At 38.5% G+C, this 16,212-nt stretch overlaps 1 protein-coding gene and 1 long non-coding RNA gene across 4 annotated transcripts in view; one reads left to right on the top strand and one right to left on the bottom strand.

Annotated features, from left to right (window-relative positions):
• The window catches only part of vav3 (vav guanine nucleotide exchange factor 3), a 103,214-nt gene that overhangs the window by 38,073 nt on the left and 48,929 nt on the right, over nt 1–16,212 (bottom strand). For all 3 annotated transcript variants that reach the window (XM_028004944.1, XM_028004945.1, XM_028004946.1), the window contains exons 3-14: nt 16,024–16,082; nt 15,858–15,923; nt 12,658–12,766; nt 12,139–12,240; nt 10,074–10,142; nt 8,795–8,898; nt 8,008–8,107; nt 7,573–7,668; nt 4,215–4,283; nt 2,880–2,966; nt 2,699–2,784; nt 2,216–2,348 (exon numbers count right to left, since the gene is read on the bottom strand). In XM_028004944.1, the coding sequence (XP_027860745.1) occupies nt 2,216–2,348; nt 2,699–2,784; nt 2,880–2,966; nt 4,215–4,283; nt 7,573–7,668; nt 8,008–8,107; nt 8,795–8,898; nt 10,074–10,142; nt 12,139–12,240; nt 12,658–12,766; nt 15,858–15,923; nt 16,024–16,082 (1,080 nt within the window). The remainder of the gene's footprint in view (nt 1–2,215; nt 2,349–2,698; nt 2,785–2,879; nt 2,967–4,214; nt 4,284–7,572; nt 7,669–8,007; nt 8,108–8,794; nt 8,899–10,073; nt 10,143–12,138; nt 12,241–12,657; nt 12,767–15,857; nt 15,924–16,023; nt 16,083–16,212) is intronic.
• On the top strand, nt 2,298–8,290 carry LOC114136732 (uncharacterized). Its single transcript, XR_003593867.1, has 3 exons — nt 2,298–2,395; nt 7,582–7,633; nt 8,045–8,290. It is a non-coding gene; the product is annotated as an uncharacterized LOC114136732 (long non-coding RNA).

Here is a 16,212-nt window from a genome sequence, read left to right as displayed (position 1 = left end):
AAACAAAAAAGAAAAGCTTATGTTTTGTTGACTGTCTTTGGTCTCTGAATACTTTATGCAGAACCGTTTTACCTCCAGATAATCTGCATACAAACATTTCTTTTATGATGGAGGTTCTCATCTTCGCTACCTTCAAGCAGACGCGTTCATTTCCATCACGGCTAGTGCAAATATAGCACCGAAGAAAACGCGTTACATTCTTCATGTCGGAGGTGAACGACGCCGAAACGGCTGCAACCTTCATAAATGTAATCCTGTAAGCCCATATGGGCCTAAGCCCACTAATGTCTGTTATTACTGCATCATTATTACCCAAATCAATGTTTCCTGGCACGCCTTGGATATCATTCTTCATTATGATTGGCAATATTTTCCCCCAGTTGGCACTTTGTATTCACTGTGTGTACAAGAGTAGTCAGGCCCAAAGCGAGGTTTAATGATAGCACCATCTGGGAGGAGGCAGGCTGTTCCAGTCTGACACTGTTTCAGAAGGATGCGGAGGGAAAAAAAAAAAAAAAATGAATAAGGGAATGTAAAACAAGAGCAGGAACAAGCATGTAGCAAATTATTTAGGACTGCTTTCTGTTAATTATTTTGTTGTTCCTGTTATGAGCCTGAAAGGTTTTTGCGTGTAGCTCATTTTCGGAGCACGCCGGGGGATTTACGGCACAGAAGGCGGCAGCGGGGTAGAGAGACTGTTACAGGTGCTTATAAGACCCTATAAAGAAGCATGCGAAGTTCATTTTCATTCAGTTTTATGAACCCGGGTGTATCTGACAAATGGTTATGGTCGTTCATTACGCAGAAATAGCTCCGCTAATTGGTTTGTCAGGACTCCAACGTGTTCTCCGAGCTCTGCTGACTCAGTCATAAAGAGGCAATAACGGGCCTGACGTCGCAGAGCTCGCCTCCATTACAGCGGACGACTCGTTAGGTGGGGCTTGTTTTATTCGTGTCATTTAACGGCATGTTAATAGAGCACTTTTGTTATTGTTTTATCTATTTTAGAAGCTAAACATTACAGCAGAACTGTAAAACGGACTACAGGGCTGCATCCTGCTGGGACAGCCTACACGGCGAGAAGCTGCTTGTGAGATTTAATGCCATCCAAAGCTCTTCAGTAAATCACAGTTAAAGTGGGAGAGAGACTTCATGAAGTACTGCAGTATAAAATTTAAAGCGAAGTCTCCCAGACATACGGTATTTTGTATTCAATACCCTTTGACCAGTAAATCCATACAGAAGCATTCTTAATAATAATTAGAAACAAACGTGCAGATACAAACTGCAGGTTTTCAGAAACATGTTCAAAAAAAAAATCACGTTTTTTACGGTTTAGAAAAGCTTTTAAAAGCTCTCCAAAGGGAAAGTCGCGGAAAGATTCGTCTGTCTGCTTTGCCAAAGTGTAACCAATTTACTATCTTAGAATTGGAATAAGTTTTCTCATCACCGTGTTTTATTTTTGCAATAAGCAAAGTGAGAGAAAGAGAGAGAAAAAAAACAACCTACAATTGATTGACAGAAAGATATTGAGCCAAATTGAAAAGTAGACTGACTTGTTTCAGAGCAGATTTATGACAATTGCCTACAGGCTCTTGGCAACGTGTTCACACCACTTGGAACTTTTTTCCACATTTTGTCAAGTTGCAACCACAAACTTCTTTTGTGAGTTTGGGGCGCACTTATGTCCGTTTCGCACATCTAATGTGACATTTTTGCCCATTTTTCTTTGCAAAGTGCTCCAACTCAGTGAGATTGATTGGAATAGAAAATTACTTTAAAGGCAATTCATTGCACAGGATTTGATTTAGAGGTATTTCAATATTTGGTGCTGAATACATATTAACAGCCCCACTTTTCATATTTTATTAGTAAAAAAGAAAATATTGAAAAACATGCATTGTTTTCCTGATGCTTTCCAACTCTGCATCGCATTGGGTTGGTCTAATATAAATCCCAGTAAAATAAACTAAACTTTATGCTTGTAATGGGACAAAATGCAAATATGTTAGGGGTGTAAATAACTTTAGTAGGCTCTGTGTGCAGGTTAGAGAGCTGCAAACCTTGCAGTGATGCAACATGCATTACACCTAATATGAGAGGCAAAACATAAACTCTCAATATGAATGCAGTGCAGCAAATTGGGTATCATTTCTCAAACTTTCGTGACGTTCTAAGACAGCAGCGTGAACTATTGCGTCTTCGGCACCCAGACCTTCCTGTTCTCCTTGTCGGACGTCGGGTTGTTGGTGATCTTGAAGAGGTGCAGGTCAATCACTTCTTTCATCTCGTAGTTGTCCCCTCGGCGCTTGCAAACGATCACGGCAGCGTCGAACAGGAAGATGTGTCTGCGGAGGGAATCAAAGCGACGGCCAAATGAAAATCTGTCTCTCAGGTGGGTTTTGTGTGTGTTTTCTCTTGAGTCAGACTTGCATAAACTCTGTAGTTATTTGACAAAACAATTACCCTGTATAGTTCATATTACATAATGCAGCCGATTGTATCCTAGAGCTTACAGAGTGGGAGGAAGATTCCCTTAATGACATTCATTTGCTACGGTGCAGTTCACCCAATTACATCAGTTAGCGGGGAATAACAGGTTTGGTTTCATCGACACTTCGTCCTGAGCTTCTTCGTTCTCTGGAAGGCTTCCAGCAGCTTCGCCCCTCTTTCTGTCTGGATTCACTTGACATCCTACCTGTCCTGCTTAGCTCGTTTGTCCACTGAGGTCACCCGCACCTCCCCATCGCCTTTGGGTCTCCCATAGTTGCTCAAAGGCTGGTTCTGGGGAAGCAGATAAAGAGAAAGACAGATCACTTTTCGACTGGCGGTCCAAACCCAGAGCACTAAATCACCACCGCGGCATTATTTGGACTTACCAGGTTTTCAATGGATCTCTGGTACTGCTCTATTTCTCGCAACGTCTCATTGTCCCGTTTGACTTCGTTGACGTACTGAGCCAAATCCTGCACACACACACGCACACACACACACACACACACACATCATCAAAAAGGCGATGAGTATACTTCAACTTTAGTCCACAAAGAAAAGTTTGGAAAGTTGCGTGGAGGATTTAATGTTCGTACATTTTTCCCACAGTAAAAGTTTTCAAACTTTTCCAGCACCAAACTTTGGAGATAAAAACAACACAAGGAAAAAAAGAAGACAGTTTCAATTCACTATTATATGAGATTACTTTTTTCCCCCAGGGTTTCCAGGGTAGTAACTAGTTACATTTACTCATTTACATTCACTTGAGTAACATTTTTGAAAAAAAAAAGACTTCTAGGAGTATTTTTACTGTGCTGTACTTTTTACTTTTACTTGAGTAATTTTATTATGACGTATCGCTACTCTTGCTTGAGTAAAATATCTGGATACTGCACCCACTTTACAGAAAGAACAAGCTTGTTTCAACTAAAAAGTCACCAGTTTTTGTTAGTTTTGTATTGAAATAAACTTATGTTTTACTTTTATTTGAATGAAATATGTTAAAGTAGTGCTACTCTTACTTGGCCACTCTGCCACTTCTGTTTATTACTGTTACTAAAAATGCCTTGTAAGAGTATTCTAACAAGAAGGGACAATGTAAACCTAAAATCTAATAAAATTTTATGTTTTGAAAATTCTCATACAAACACTCTAATAAATTCCCCCAATTTCAATAAGACCACCTTAATTTCACAACACAGATCAACAATAAATATTCATTACATTGTACAGATCGATTAGTGTCAAGTTAAATTACCTTCCTGCTGAAATTAATTTATTAAACACCATATAAATGATCACTTGACTTTCTGTAGGGAGTCCTTTCTGCTAGCAGTTTACTCCAACTTTCATACAAAACTGCAGATAGAATATCAAGAACTTTCCAAACCTCAAAAAGACATTATTGAAATTCATGCATTTCAAAGATCCTCAAAGGCATTCCCCACTCTTTCAGCTTACATGTTTACATTTTGTCGGATTGCAGCCACAAGTCTTAATGCATTTTACTGGGGTTTATGTGAGCAGATCAACATCAGGTTGATGCATAAAAGCTCTAAATTTGTAAAGTTGGTGGGTAAATCTTTTCGTTATTCCCAGCTTCAAAGATTGAATACTTTATCAACGCCTAAAAAAGATCATTGTCCATTAATTTATTAAATGGCTTTAGTAACAAAACTTCTATATTCTCAGTGAATGTTGGGATAGGATTATAGAAATACCTTCATCGCATCCAGCGCTGTCCTTAGATTACTTTTTTCAGAGGCGTCATGGGTGTGTTTTACCAGTTCCTGTTGAACAAAGCAAAAAAATAAATAAAACAAAGTAAAATAATCACACACAGAAAAGAACAAAACCGATGAAGGCGAATAAAAGATAGCATACACAAAAACATTGATAAAGAGTCGGTCCATGCGACATAAAAACTTAAAGTTTCTGCTCTGGAAAGAAAATCCAAAAAGTCAGACCGGTCCCAAAATAAATCTGATACAGTGTGTGTGCGTTCGTGTGCACTTATCTATAGGAGGTTGTGTGCATGCGCGTCAGTTTATATCTGAAATTATTTGCCAGTGTGGCAGTGCTACGTAAACAAGACATCTAGACTTCGGCGGTGAAGGATAAGAACAGATGTCATGCATGAGGCCACACTGAGGGAGATGGGGTGTGCGCGCGTGTGGGCGTGTGCATGTGTGTGTTTGTTTGTCCTGCCTGGCGTTTCTCAAATCCCCGGTGTCACTCAAGCTCAACCTGGGCATTATTATCACGAGCAAGACGACAGAGGCCTATTTATCAAGCCTGTGCTCCGACCTCCCCGCATCCACAGAGATACAGAGGCTGGGAGTGGTCTTGCTGATAGCAGGCGGCCAAACATGATGGACTTATTGAGGGAATTCAAACAGGGGAGAGAAGGAAGGACGAGCGCGGGGCGAGCCAATGGCTGATGACAAAAAAAGTGGGGGGAAAAAGAAGACAAAGAAAGGAGGAGGCGGTGGGTGAAAGAGAGAGGAAGTGACGAGGCATTAGTTGGAGAGATTCTAGATGTCACCATGTGAAGAAGTAGAGACTTTATTCAGCTAAGCTAGCTGTTACTCAGCTGTTCTACAGAGATTTGGACCCATGTTGACACAAGACGATGTGCTTTGTATCTACGCACATTTCTCCTTTTTTTAAATATCATTTTTACTTTTTGGCAGCGGTGCTACAAAAAGGTGGGCAAAGGGGGCCCCAGGCCCACTTCTATAAATTTGCTGCCCCCTCTTCCACTTTTCAACGCGTAATTTTTCAGATGAATACCAAAATACCAAGGTCCAAAGAGTTGTAATATTTATGTGTTCACTTTTATCCATATTTATGTCAATTTTGTCCCCTTTTTCTCTTTATTTGCGCCCCTCCAGAGAACCAAATTTCAGAGTTTTCATTTAAATTCAACACACTCAAGATGGGAAAATTACAATATGGAACTTTTTTTCCCCAAGCTGTGCTGTAACCATACCCATAACCTACGTAACACATCAACATTATTAATGTATTATATAAGTGAAACAGACACTTTGATAAACTTTTTCAGAAGGATGTTATTTTGATTGTAACATAATTAATAAAAAAGGCTTCAGTTGTTCAGTTGAATTGTTGTTGTTTATGTGGGACTTTAGTAATTTCCATTTGTATACCACTTAACTTTTACCTGATCCACAACTCTAGTTTTTAAAATATTATTTCTACCTACACTGTTGGACATTCCCATTCCAGGATAATGTTTTTTTGGTTGTTTTTTTTTATCTTTCATGTAAATTTTTGGTTGTTTATCTTTGGTTCACACAGTGAACTCTCAAAATTATTTGTGTTGGCCGGTTTGAGGGTGTTTTAATGAGTGACCAGACTGAGACAGGGCTGCCCCAACTCAACTTGCAGCACTGCTAGTCAGCTGGCTTTAAGTAGGCCAACTGCGATTCTAAAAACAGTGTTATCTAAAAAAAAAAATCCTGGGTGAAGCTCCGCAAATTTCCATACCACAACTTTCTGGGTCTGTCCATCATCCTGAATTACTGCCTTTGTAAGTGAGGGAAACCATAACTCAGGGTGATTAAATGACAAAGAAAGTTTTGGTGTGGGAACTTGGGAAGTTCCATCCCACTGTTGCGATAAAACTACAGCTGGCTAATTAGCATATCTGTTAACTGCTCAATTAGAGCAGTGGTTCTCAATCCTGTTCATCTGAGACAACTGTCCTTTATGTCTTGTACCAGACTTGTACTTGTCCAGAATGCCATCAAATTTACAGAATTTTGTGTAAAAACGTGACAATAGATGCAATAAGTATTTGAAGATATACCGCAAAATTTAGTAGGCCAATGCTGAAGAACTCTGCAAGTCTAATGTATGATTTTTGGATCTAAAATCTACAGAGATCTTAAGTTCTCCTGTTTGCTTATTTTCTTTGCAGATAATACCAAAGAAATCTCTATTGTTAATATGTGTCTTATTATTAAAGTATTGCTAATGTGTAAAATGTGCAGAGGAGTGTTATTTTCTGAGAAAATGCTGAAAAAGGACTTCCAGTCTCGGGCAGCCTTTCTACTTGTTTGTCTCTGCTGTTGCTCAGCCCTCCTTTCATCGCCTTACTTTATTTATTTTCTTCTTTCTACTTCGTCCTCGATCGTCTGTATCGAATGACAATTACACTGCGGTCATTCTCAACTCAGTCATAAACTAGATACACAAACAGTCAGGATGAGCTGCAGAGCCTGAAGGACAAATGCAGGGAGGATGGGAAAACGCAGTCAATGCTGCCTCTGGTGGACACATGGTGTAATAACAGCTGTCTTAGAATGAATTTACTGAGTTTTGTTTTGTTTGTTTTAGATCAAAAACTTACTGATTTAGCTGAGAATGTCCTGTTGAAAGTCTGTTGAGACACCGTTGTTTACAGTGTGACACTGACATCTTAAATATCTGACTAATGAGAGGTTTGTAAGAAACATAGATGCTGATTTTTGTAGACAACTTCATTACTCGGATGATTTGCCAAAGGCTTATGAAAAAACCTTCCCATTGCTTCTCAGTCTCACAGAAAATCAGAAGTAGTCCTTTTTTTTTTTTTACTAACTTATCAGAAAAACATACAGTACAGACCAAAAGTTTGGACACACCTTCTAATTCAATGGGTTTTCTTTATTTTCATGACTATTTATAAGGCAAGAAATCCCACTTATTAACCTGACAGGGCAGGTTGACCTATGAAGTGAAAACCATTTCAGGTGACGACCTCTTGAAATTCATCAAGAAAATGCAGAGTGTGTGCAAAGCAGTAATCACAGCAAAAGGTTGCTACTTTGAAGAAACTAGAATATAAGGGCTATTTTCAGTTGTTTTACACATTTTTGTTTAGTGCATATTTCCACATGTGTTATTCATAGTTTTGATGCCTTCAGTGTGAATCTACAATGTCAATAGTCATGAAAATAAAGGAAACTCATTGAATTAAAAGGTGTGTCCAAACTTTTGGTCTGTACTGTATATGTGAAATCAACTGATGCGTAGTATGTGAATAAATTTCTGTGTTTTTTTTTTATGCTGTACCTGCAAAAGGAGATGATACTTCAACACCCGCTGCATGGGAACCACAAGCAGGTCTCTCAAGGTGAACTTGCCATAATTGGCTCTTTTAGAACATTCCTGCAGAAAGATTTAATAATAATAATAGTAAAAAAAAAATCATTAATTAGGTACATTGTACTATATATTAATCCCTTTGGCAATACTATTTTGCATTTTTCCAGAAAGAAATTTGTTTATTTTCTAACCTATACACATGTACTGATCCATATGCTTCCAGTTTTACAGCAAAATGTAATGCTTAATGAATCATCACCATCTCCTGCAATGCCTCATTTGCTCACTTGAGGGCATCCTCCTCTCACTCTGCGCAGCTTAGAAACTGCAAACGTGTCGTCCTGCACTGTGGGACATCTATTGATCTCTTTGTCATTTTAAAGCAGCCACGAAGCTGTTCACCTCTAGCTTCATGCGCACGTCCTCTCTGTTTTTGCAGATGTCGTCCAGGGTGGTGATGGCCGTCTCCACGTGACTGCAGTATTTCCCGTAGATCAACAACCTGCGTCCGGTCAGAGCAGAAGGATCCAACCGATCAGTCGACAAAACTTTACACAAATTTTCATAGTTTGATTGTGATCTTACGATTGATATGAGATCACAAAATTATAAACACTCGTTTTTTTTTCTGTCAAACTAGAAAACAAACACAGTAGGGCTGCAACTAACAATTATTTTGGTAATTGTTTAATCTATCAATTATTATAACGATTAATCAGATTTTTAAAAATGGCACATTCTAAATATTTTTCATTTACCTATGGAAGCCTTTGTTTTACAGTATTAGAAAGAGATTTTTAAAAAAGCAATTCAGTTCTTTTTGTAAATAAGAAAATTAAAAAAAAACATGACCTAAAATGCAATAATGGCACTAATTTAATACATTTGAATCAGATTACACAAAATTTATATATATTTTTTCAGTTTTTGGGTTAATTGCTGCCCTGATTATATTTCAGCAAATGGCTGTGTACTCGAGTTTATTAATCAATTACCAAATTAGTTGACAATTATTTTAATAATTGATTAATCTGATTAATTACAGCATAATAAAAATGAAATCTGAGCACGTTTTGTCACAAAATGAAGTTAAGAGAGGCTGTAAAATTGCATGATCTTGTCCTGCTTTCATGAGGAAGCGGGGACAAAAACCCAGTAAAAATTTGATGCTCCTGATGTTGCTTTTTACCTTTCTTTAAAACTTATGAAGATCTGGTAAAGGTTTTGGGAACCTCTCTGGTGGACCGACTCTTGGATTTCCAGCAATAAGCCCTTGTGAACCTTAACCAGTTCCTAAAAGAAGCAGGCAGAAAATTAAATGAATCAGTGCTGACCGTAAAACATTTGTTATGATTATTTCCCCCTGTCCTGAGCTCTAAAGGTTTTGTAGCAGGTACATTTCATAAAAAATGAAGGCCTTTTAGTCTCAACGGACATACCTGCAACCTAACAACAACACTCGACTGAGCTTTAAATGTGGCAAGAATTTCAGATGCACTTTGTTTCAACAGCAGAAAAATTCACAGAGCAAAACCTGAAGGAATTTAAAAGCCCCAGATCCCACGGTCAGACTCGAAGCAGCATGTATCAATACATTTTGTAGGGCAAAAAAAAAAAACTTGAGTGGATGTTTTGGTTGTCAGCAGAGAGATTCGCACAATCAGGTGTTGCTGGCATTTTGTGCACATCTGAAATTGTAAATCCAGCAAATAGAACATATATTGGTATATTACATTTCTGCTCTTTAAAAAAAAAGATTGGTTCTCTCTCCAAATTTCCTCAGGAGCTAACTTTAGAACCTAGCTAAACAAAATCTAACTTTTTAGCAGCTAACCATTAGCTGCAAACTACATGTCTACCAGTAAGCTTTTTATCATTTTATGTAACCTGTATTTATTTTGTACTACTAACAAACAACTAGTTTGTTAGTTGTACAACAAACTAACAAACTAGTTGCTACTCTGCGAAGAAACAGAAAACACAGAAAATGTTTACCTGTTTTACCTCTGAAAAACTAGCACTGTCACTGGTAGCATGTTAGCATGCTACCAGTGGATTTTAGCTTCTAGCATGACTGCTGCTAACAACAATATCAAAAAAAAGAAGTTGTTATAATATTTTTTATAAATACATGGCTGCTTTTCAGAGTAACATCGCAGAAATTGTTTACTCCTAATAAACAACTGTTATCATATTACTCTGCAAAGCAACAAAAAAACAGAAAATTAGCACTGTCACTGTTAGCATGTAGCACATTAGCTTCCAGCAGGACTGCTGCCAGTCAAGACCACTAAAAGAACTGCAATATTAAAAAAAGAGTGTTATTACAAAATTAAAAATATATTACATACAAATAAGTAAAACTGAATAACAGAAAATAAATTTGGAAATATATGTTTATCAGTAGTTGGTGTGATTTCAAACTTTACTTAACTTCCAGTTGACCGCATTCAAAGACAATAACTCACCGGAATATTCACAAACACCTTCTCCATCTCAACCGTAGAAAAAAACACGGTGAGGGGCATCATAAAGTGCTGCGGGAGAAACAGAAAGAGAAAAGAACGCATGGGAATGAAAGCTCGCTCCTCCAGTGAAAGTGGGGGAGTCATTTTGAACGAGACGCTATTATATTATGGAGGCCAAGCTGCAAAGAGCTGCAGTAAGCAGAAACAACCAGGCCTGTCCGGGTCACGGCAATAATCTCATTTTCAGAGTGTGCAATTTAATGATTTCCCCCCTCCGAAAACTCCCACCACAGTCAATTCTGCATCTCAATGGAGTGGGGGAGCGCAAACAAAATTTCACCATAACAAAAGTCATCTACTGCGGCTCTCCGCTGGGAAATCAGGCAAGAGCCTTTTTTGTGGACGTTAACATACACAAGGGGAAGAAGACAAGTAGTTGTGGCTAGGGGTCTGGAACCGGTGGGTCTCCAATAGTCCTGGAAAAACGCAGAGGAAAATGGAAAAGATGTAGTTTTGGCAAAAACAAATAGTAACTGTATTGTTCCAGACTCCACTTTCAGAAGTTCATCTTCCTTTACGTCCATTTTAGAAAATAAAACACTGAGTGGAAAAATACAAAATCTTGGTCCTTCTTAAACTCATTCTACTGTTTGACAGCAAATTTCTTTTTTTCCCCCCCTATTTGGAGTGAGTTTGTTTCAATTTCACACTATACAGCGGTGAAGGAGATTCAGTTGATTTTCAGTGCTCTTGAAAATGTTTGAAAATACCCATTATGGGGTGTACTTTTATCTAACAAATTTCCATTTTTTCCATCAAAGCAGCTGAATGAGACTTTGGTTAAAGGAAAATTATTATATTATGCTATACGTGACAAATAGCAATAATTTATTCCTTTTATAAAGATTATTTAGGTGCAAGTTATTTTAATTGTGACATCTTGCAGTTACTGTAATAATTATTTTCAAAAGAAAAAGTATTTTCGTAGCTGTCATATTTAAAGCAAACTACTTTTTGCTGACATTCAGATCTTTATTTCAAATATTCTTGTATTTTAAATAGTTTTTATGGTTTCGTGCAATTCAATTATGACATGCGATAATGGGAACAACTTCAAAAGTTGCAGTTTCTCGTATATTTTTTATATAGCCTTGTGTTTAGCCTTGTTGTCTCGCAGCAAGAAGATTCTCAAAAGAGTCCTGGATCCAATATTTAGTGGGGGAAATGCTGATTTTCATGCTTTTTTTTCCCTGGTGTACCTTACTCTCTACTATTTGGGATACAAATAGATTTTATTGATCATTCTAGATGCTTGGTGCAACCCTTTGTTTCAGTTTTCTGGTGGTGTGTTTTGGAGATTTTTGTTTGTCTCCCTTTCCGTTGTCCTCATTAGAAACAGTACAAAGATAACCTTAGGTTCTTGTCAAAGCTTGGTTTTCACAATTCTCGTTTTAGTTTTTTTTTTCTCTTTTTTTCCAGTTTGTTTGCAGGTACAGCCAAGTTTATTCATTTGATTTTTGTCAAACAAGGTTAACTCTCTTTCCCATTAGAGAAAGGGGCCTCAGCGTCAGGCCACATTAATACAAAAGGGAAACAAGAAGACAAATTAAAAGTTTATATTAATACTATAAATGACAAATTGTACATTATACTCTGTTAAAGTGTTCAAAGCCGTCAGTAAACAGCAGTAGCTATTATGATAGAATGAGTGTACTTTAGAGTCTTATGAAGAGAATACTTGTTGGACTGATCAGAAAATACATTTTCTAAATAATTCATACAGACAATATTTTCAAAGGTGTTTCTTCCCCCCCCCCCCTGCCCCCTCCATCATTTGAAACTCTGACCACCTTCAGTTTGAACTTCCAACAATGAAAAATCATCCAGAAAGTGAGAAACTCAATACACCTTCCTTAACTACACTCATAAACACTTCCATGTGTTTCCAAGGAACATTACCGACGTGAACTCTTTGGGTCCAGTAAATGCAAAGTATATCACCAGTGTCGTGTTACGGCTCGTCCAGAGCAGCGTAATGACTGCCATTTGTCAGTGCGAGCGTTACCTTCTCTATAGACTCCAGGGTCTCGGTGTATTTCTCCTCTGTCTGCTTGATCTCTGTTAAGCAGCAACTCCTGATGTCGATCTCTGCCTGCTTCTGGAACGCCTACACACACACACACACACACACACACACACACACCAACATGCACGCAAACAGAGGCCGGTTACTGTGTGTCGGCGCTGTGGGCTTACAAACCGTCCAACCAGATGTAGTTGATCCAAGCCTCGGAGCGAGGTCAGGGGTTACACATGCTCACTAAAGTGCCTGCCAAATATGAAAGAACTTTTTTTTTTTTTTTTTTTTTTTTTTGCTAAACCAGAGGGAGAAAATGTGGCAAATTAACTAAGCATGAAATTAGATGTAATGTTTCTGCCTGTTTTCATTTTGAAGACTAATTAGGTGGAAAATTGAGATATTTAGCTGAAATTTAGTCTGATCTGCAAAAGCAGGAGTGCTTTTTTTTTTTTAAACTGTTTTACCATCTGGACGTGAGATGGAGGTTACAGACGGAACACAAACCGGAGGAGGGATGGCTTCTGTCTTCATCAGGTCCTCGTAGATCTCGCCGCCTTCCTCGTCCTCGTACACGCAGGCGTACAGGTCCTCCTCGTCCTCCACGCCGTTCTCACTGTGGACGCACGCAGAGTGTGTGAGCGGGACCGCACGGCGTCACGCTACTGACGAAAAATGGCTTTCGCCATCCGCAACGACCACGACTCACGCAAAGTTCTGCTCCTTACAGCTGTGGCCTGTGATGCCGTGCGGCAAAATCCAGTCAGAAGAGGATGCTGGGTAATTTGGGAGTGTGAAGGCGGTTCGAGTTTCTTAACGCTCACATCTAAGTTCATGAGGGTAAGTCGGAGGGAAAGCTTAGACTTAAATTTTGGTATAAAATGTTTCTTTCTCGAAGAACAAAAGGTCCATGTGTACAGTGGGAGGCACATGCAGTGGGATCCTTATTAAAAATGAATAAAAAGCTTCCAAATCAATTCATCTTTAGTTGTAGTAACGCAATTTCAAATCCGACTCATAATTTAAGTACAGTTGAAACCAGAGATTTACATATAATGGAAAAAAAAGACTCGTACATCTTTTTTTCTACCTTTTTCCTAGCTTTCCTCTGAAGCTAGATCAGAGCAAACCTCTGTTGTTTTATGTCAGAATTACCTAAATTATTTCTGATTGATAAACGCCTCTCTAATGAAAGAAATAACATGTCAGACGTATGTTTCAATGTCTTCAAAATCAGAGGTTTACTTACAGAATTATTACCATCTCTTTAAACAATGACGGATAGACCGGATCCGTCATTGGACCTGGTCTATCCAATGACGGGTCGTTGGTTGGACCAGCATGTAAACTTCTGGTTTGGACTGCATCTAGATTATCTGATTGCTCAGTGAGATTTCATATAGGACTATAGTATCCCTTTATCACAAACTATGTAAAACGGATTAAGTACATAGTGAACAAAAATTATCAATTATTCCTCCAGCTTAATGTTCTAGCAATACCTCAGGCACTCTTTTCTTTTGCCAACATGTTTCTTCTCACTGGAAGTAACATTAATGTTTTGTAGCGGTCCAGTCAAAGGCCAGACTTGAATCTGATAGAGAATCCGTGGACACACCAGTGGAAACTCATAAAAGCTGGTCAGTATTCATAAACAGTAAAAATCAGTTATTGAACGCAACGTTTTAGTAAAATCTTAATTGGTTTATAAAACTGATATTCCTTTTGTGTTCTTTTACCATCTTTTGACAGATTTTTGTCTCATTTCCCATCAGGCTCAGCCTTCCTGAAATGAATTTTACGCCCCAACATGGCAGGGGTATGAATAACATTGGACTTCGCTACGGCTCACCTTGCCAAAAAGATTTACAACATACATTATTATTAACTGACTCGTCATATAAAACCGCACAGGAAATTTCGGGCCAGTCCAACTACAAGAAAGATGCTGTGCATAAAATGGATATTTTCTGCTGCCTGTGCAAGTCTCATTCACATGAAAATGGAGATTCTGATGAGAAAAGCAGAAGTGTAAGGCTACGTTTCGGGTTTGTAAAGATCTAGAAGGTTTTCCTTTGCAGATCAGATGGATTTTTTCTGCAAAGTCAGCAGTCTACGTGCTTTTCGTTTTTTTTTTTTTTGCAAGTAAATTTCTGGATCTGGCTTATACGTTTGGAAAGCTTTAAATGTGTCCGACCTCATCCTGCAGCTGGCTGGCTGGTTTATCTCTGCCGCTGCTTCCTGTGCAAATGGAGCTGTCAGCGCTAAACATAGAGCAGATCACTGCAAGGCGTCCCGACATCTTTATTACTGTGGACTCGTCTGCCCCCGCAGGCTTCAGTTACAATCCTAAAACGTCTTTATAGTGCAACTGAAGAATTTCACTGCACACAAAAGGGACAATTTCAAAGTTTGGTATATTTAATGGGGGGATTTTATGTAATAGACCAACACAGGTTCTGGAAAAAAATAAAGAGCCCACTGCACTGAACCTCATGATTATTCCACCAAATTTTGATTTCTGAACTCTTCATGAGTTAAAACATTAGTATTGTTGTTTCTAAATGAATATGAATTTGTCTTCTTTGCATTCTTTGTGGTCTGAAAGCACCGCATCTTTTTTGTTATTTTGACAATTGATTATCTCATTTTCTGCAAATAAATAAATAGTTTTGCTTGGAATTTCGGAGCCATGTAGTCTATAATTCATAGAATAAACGAACAATGTTCATTTTACTCAAACATATACATATGAAAAATAAAAATCTGAGAAATTGATCATTTGAAATGCTCTATTTTTTTTCCAAAGCTGTAACTGTGAAATAAAAAACAAACGTTGAGTTTTCAAACCATTTACAGATAAAAGTCGCCGAAGGGCATTGTGCGTTTGGATTTAGTTCCCTTTATTCTAATACTTCTAATAGCTCAGGGAGAAATTAGTGGAGATCTTTAAACCAGGGTTTCTGTTACGAAACAATATCCGAGGCTTCCCACGTCTCACGGAGGAAACGGGGCGCACTGATTTCTCTTTTCTGGCCGATGCAAAAAAGTTGAATAGCTTTTGCAGTGTTGCGACCGAAAATAGAACCGTGGATGAGCTGACAGCTCAAATTCAGTCCAAAACAATTCTCAGAAGAAAATTAATAACAAAAAGGCCACTGTGTTGTCTGGCTATGTTTAGATAAAGGCGTAACTGCACCCGCTGACCCATTTGCAGTTAGAGTGGATTATATTGTACGACTATTTTCTTGGGACTTTAAGCCCAAAAGTTCAGAAGTCTCAAAATGTGTCAGCACGAAGTTAAAAAATTAATGATTTAATTGTTTCAATCTCCTATTCTCTCTGATGCCGGGACATTAACCTCATGAGTAAAAAAATAATGTCAGGATGATCTGGATAGCACAAGTTGTAACGTTTCAAAAATAATTAAAATAAAACCTGTTATTCAACAAAAATCTGCAAAACCTCGCACTAAATGGGGCCTGAATAACGAATGACGAAAGTCCAGTCCCACACAACTTGTGGTAAACTGAGAAAAAGCTGTGTGTGTGTGTGGGGGGGGGACTGAGCGCACGCTGGGAGCAGTGGAGGAGGTGGCTGCCTTCCAGTCGACACCCAGGGAACAAATGCTGCCCTCGTCAGCAAAATGCTCTTTTGTTTTAAAGCGGCAGGAAGCGGAGACGTTTGTGTTAGAGGAGGAAACGTACTCGATCAGGTCCTCCAGGTGGTTGTAGATGTCCTCATCTTCCACGCGCTCCTCTGTGGGAAAATGTCTGTGAGAGGAAACACACATTTATTTATTTGTCAAATAATCAGAAGGCGTTTTACTGCGTGCTAGGTGCGCAGTTCTCTCTTTTTTTAAAAACAACATACCTGACTCCCATTTGTTGTGCAATGCTTGTGTGGGAAAGTTTGGACAGCGTGTCCATAACCTGGGACAAAAGGAGAGAGATTTATTTAGTTTTTAATATTGCTTTTTTTTTACAATACAGGACAGAAACTGAATGTTCTCCTTCATTTATATGTGGGACCACAAGAGGGCAGCATTTTCTAATACTTCTG

The sequence above is a fragment of the Xiphophorus couchianus genome, chromosome 21 (genome assembly GCF_001444195.1).
Source record: "Xiphophorus couchianus chromosome 21, X_couchianus-1.0, whole genome shotgun sequence".
Classification (NCBI taxonomy): domain Eukaryota; kingdom Metazoa; phylum Chordata; class Actinopteri; order Cyprinodontiformes; family Poeciliidae; genus Xiphophorus; species Xiphophorus couchianus.
This window is presented reverse-complemented; position numbering and strand designations above follow the sequence as displayed.